Source organism: Emiliania huxleyi, assembly GCF_000372725.1.
Source record: "Emiliania huxleyi CCMP1516 unplaced genomic scaffold EMIHUscaffold_3924, whole genome shotgun sequence".
Taxonomy (NCBI): Eukaryota; Haptophyta; order Isochrysidales; family Noelaerhabdaceae; genus Emiliania; species Emiliania huxleyi.
Genome location: NW_005199026.1, coordinates 1 through 1831, shown reverse-complemented (window position 1 = coordinate 1831; position 1831 = coordinate 1). Strand labels below are relative to the sequence as shown.

Sequence of the window (1831 nt, the reverse complement as noted above, 5' to 3'; positions counted from 1 at the left end):
TACCGGACTCTTCCAATGTGTATGCAACGAGAGGAAGGGGGCGGTGCGGCGGGGAGGGGGATACCTGGGGCGGCGGGGCAAAGGGCGCGGGCGCGCCGCCGAGCACGCCGGCAACGCCCGCCGGCTGCGGCACCTGCCGGACAGTAGGGGGGGGGAGCGTGGCGTGGGGCAGAGGGGAGCGAGGAGGGGCGAGGCGACACAGGACGAGCGCGCGCGTGCGCGCACGTGGGCGGGCGGCGGGCGGCGGGCACGCACCTGGAAGGGCACGAGAGGCACGAGAGGCCCCAGAGTCGAGTGCTGCACCGAGTTGACGTTGGCGCCGTGCTCGAGCAGGAGAGCCGCCGGCGGCGCGAAGTGCAGTCGGTCAGCCGGCGCCGGTCCATCGCATGCCGCTGGCGCCGGGCCGTGCGATCAGTCGAGTGAAGGGTTGGCTAGCCTTGCCGTTCAAGATGAAGCCCGCCATGTCGGCATCGGCTGCTGCACGTTGAAGGAACTGGGCGGCCGAGCCGACGACGGGCACGATCCGCTTGCTCTCCTTGTGCTGCAGCCACGGTAGCTCGCGCAGCATCCGCCAGCCGTCCTTGCAAAGGTAGCCAACGACGCCTCGCGAACCCTCGCCGACCAGCTCGAGCATGTTGTTGTAGGTCGGTTTGGTGTTCTTGCCGAACATCTGCGACAGCGCGGACCTGCCCGCGACCACGTGGACGACGCCCGCCGAGTCCACGAGCGTCCATGATGGCTCCAGCGCCATGATCGACGCGGATCTTCGAGGTGTTCAAGCGGGCGCCGGTAGATCTTCGAGGTGTTCACGCGGATCTTCGAGGTGTTCAAGCGGCGGTGGAAATGACTTTCCTCATCAGCGAACCTCCGCCCAGCAAAAACTCAGGACCCGCTGACGGTGACAATCGTTGACCGCGCCGATGCCGCGCTACCCAACCTGTGAGAGACAGAGAGCTGTTCGTGTGCGCGAAAAAGTAGATAGTACGGTTTGCTTTAACAAAAGGTCTGTGAATAACATGGACGGACGCATATTCCAGCGACACCCTTCCACAGGCTCCAAGCCTAGTTTACGTGTAGTAGACTCTAGACAAGAGCAGCACACTCTGTATTGCGTGTATAACCAGACACTAGTGCAGAATCCAGATATCATCTGCGGCAGATCTCCCTACGGGAGCCCCCGTAAGGCCGAGGCAGCGCAAAGGCGGCGCCGTTGCACGCGCACGCGAGCGCCGCGCAGCTCCCGAGCGCGCAGAATGCGCCGTCGTACAGCAGCGGAGTCGGGTCGGGCGTTCCCTCCGGCGCGATGTGCAGCAGCAGCGGCAGCGTCACCGCCTTGGAGGCCAGCAGCTGCTCCAGCGCGGCGGGCGGCGCGCCTGCGTGACAGTGTTGCGAGGTCACTTGACTGTGTGGCGAGCGGGGCTGGGCCGTGGGCGAGCCGGGCGAGGCTCCGCGCCGAACGTGGCGGCGAAAGTGGCCTCGTCACACAGCTCGGTCAGCGCCGCTGCGTGCTGCGCATAGGCGCCATCGCGCAAGCGCGTGCACACGGCGGCGCCGAGGGGCGAGGCGAAAGTGATGGTCGCGCCGATGCGCTGGTAGATGGCCGCAGCGTCGGCTGAGCCAAACAGGTCCGCAGTCGCCTACCGCTCCATTCCAACACTCTGCATAGACCGCACAGAGGCCCGGCGCCGTCCAACGTGGCGGTCGCCGACGCGAGAAGCTCCGGCACGCACCGTACAGCGAAGACCTGGCGGCACTTTGTGGCACTGATAGTAGAGGAGCCCTTCTAATCCTAGACCCTTTCGCGTGAGAGAGCGCATTACGCAATTCGAAT

General features: G+C 65.9%; 1 protein-coding gene across 1 annotated transcript; it reads right to left on the bottom strand.

Annotated features, from left to right (window-relative positions):
- Window positions 1-1146: 1146 nt before the first annotated feature.
- EMIHUDRAFT_255811 (hypothetical protein) lies at window positions 1147-1817 on the bottom strand (the record flags this gene model as incomplete). The annotated part of the gene is made up of 3 exons (XM_005771046.1): window positions 1147-1373; window positions 1484-1637; window positions 1755-1817. 3 exons carry the CDS (start codon window positions 1815-1817, stop codon window positions 1147-1149), a joined length of 444 nt encoding a protein of 147 aa, XP_005771103.1.
- Window positions 1818-1831: the final 14 nt, after the last annotated feature.